The sequence below is a fragment of a genome, unplaced genomic scaffold (genome assembly GCF_019419815.1).
Source record: "Pyrus x bretschneideri cultivar Hongxiangsu unplaced genomic scaffold, Pyrus_bretschneideri_v1 Contig73, whole genome shotgun sequence".
Lineage (NCBI taxonomy): Eukaryota > Viridiplantae > Streptophyta > Magnoliopsida > Rosales > Rosaceae > Pyrus > Pyrus x bretschneideri.
In genome coordinates this window covers 1,217,577-1,219,427 of record NW_025999813.1, presented here as the reverse complement: position 1 = coordinate 1,219,427, position 1,851 = coordinate 1,217,577, and the positions used below count along the sequence as shown (strand labels likewise).

General features: G+C 37.0%; 1 protein-coding gene across 1 annotated transcript; it reads left to right on the top strand.

Moving 5' to 3' along the window:
* The first annotated feature begins 1,125 nt into the window (after positions 1-1,125).
* Positions 1,126-1,614, top strand: LOC125472773. The gene has a single exon (XM_048574597.1). The coding sequence runs from the start codon at positions 1,126-1,128 to the stop codon at positions 1,612-1,614; it is 489 nt and encodes a 162-aa protein (XP_048430554.1).
* Positions 1,615-1,851: the final 237 nt, after the last annotated feature.

Here is a 1,851-nt window from a genome sequence, read left to right as displayed (position 1 = left end):
GTAAGATGTGAGTGTCAAGGAGAATGACTTCTAGTTCTCGTCAAACTTGTACTTCAGTTTTGAGTTATCAAGTTGAGAACATTACGTACTTACTTGGCTGAGATTGGGAGTCCTAACAACGTGCAACTATATTCAGATAGCCTTATCATGTTTTGACAAGAGTTCATAATGGAATAGGACTATATCGAACCCTAATCAATATAGAATATCCAAGTATCAGTTGATAGGCCCGATACCTAGGATGGTTGGCTATATATTAGGATGTCCCTGCACTCACAGCGCCATCCTTTCCTGAGCAAACCCTATTCTAGTTGGATATTGCTGCTGAGTGTAGAAGACTCCTGTTATACCTTGCATCCAAGTCGAGCACTTCTCCAGGTAAGTCATGTATTACATTTACGTATGCATGTGATCGTGTATATGTGGTTCTATGCATGTAGTGTATAAGTATCTAACATGTGGTATCAGAGCACACACTGTCATGTTTAGAATCCTTTCAAGCACGAGAAAATATTGATTAAATGCACGATCCTGACATAAGACTTCCGCACAATGAAGCTGATAGAGTTATCAACTATTATTGACAGACATCACGTTTGGAATTATATCACTCATATACGCATATATATATATATATGTACCTGTTTTGCAAGTTTATCTCCAGGAGTACAAGGATGTGTCTTCAGATTTCGGAGAATCAAAACTGAAGTACAAGTTACTGTCACTATATGACCTGACAGTCAAATTTTGGATCATGATCAATTTCAACTCAAAAGTGTTTGTATCATGTTTCAAATTATCAGTTCAAATTGAACAGAACGATTAAACTGATGATGAATATGTTTTGAGATAATTCTAAAGAATTCTTATATTCAGTCATGTTTAATTGGTGTTTAAGTGAGATACAAAATTAGTATAAATGCAATTTTATCTGCTCAAAAGTATTAAAATTGTGTTGCTAATGGGAATTTTGTATTTTGTTTGTGCAAAACCTAATATAATCAGTTTTCGATCTAAAGATGTGACTAGTATTATATGTTTTGATGCCATTAATTGTTCATATCGTGAACCCTTAATGAAGAACTTATGAGCACAAATACTGAAGCGTATGTTGTTGATATAGCTATGACTTCTCTTAATTTCTCCAATATCAAAACACTAACTGGATCCAACTACAAAAGGTGGAAGGATGACCTGGAGATAGCTCTTGGTATGATGGACTTCGATTTGGCCTTAAGGGAGGATAAACCTGCAGCAATAACAACTACAAGTACAGCAGATGAAATACTAAAGTTTGCTCAATGGGAGAAGGCAAACAGAATGGCTCTTATGACTATGAGGAGGGCCATGACAAGCAGTGTGAAAGGTGGCATACCAAAGAGTGATAGTGCAAAACAATTTTTTGATGCAGTGGGAAACAAATTTAAGGAGTCCGAGAAAGCTAAAACGGGGAATTTTCTCACAAAACTGACATCCATGAAGTTTGATGGTGTTGGTAACGTGAGAGAACACATACTGAAGATGTCAGACATTGCACAAAAGCTGAAGGAACTGGAGCATCCAATCACAGATCAGTTTCTAGTGCATATGGCGTTGAATTCATTACCTGCGTAGTATGGCCAGCTGAAAGTGTCATACAACACTCAGAAAGCAACATGGGACATTGATGACTTGATTTCCATGTGTGCTCAAGAGGAATTGAGATTATCAACTGATAAGGTGGAGACTGTGAACCTTGTTCACACTACTGCAAAGGGCAAACGTGTTGCAGTTGATCAATTATCTGTGGCTGCTGGTAAGCAGAAGAAAATGTTACATTTTTCTTCTTTTAAAAATGCTAACCCCCTTAAA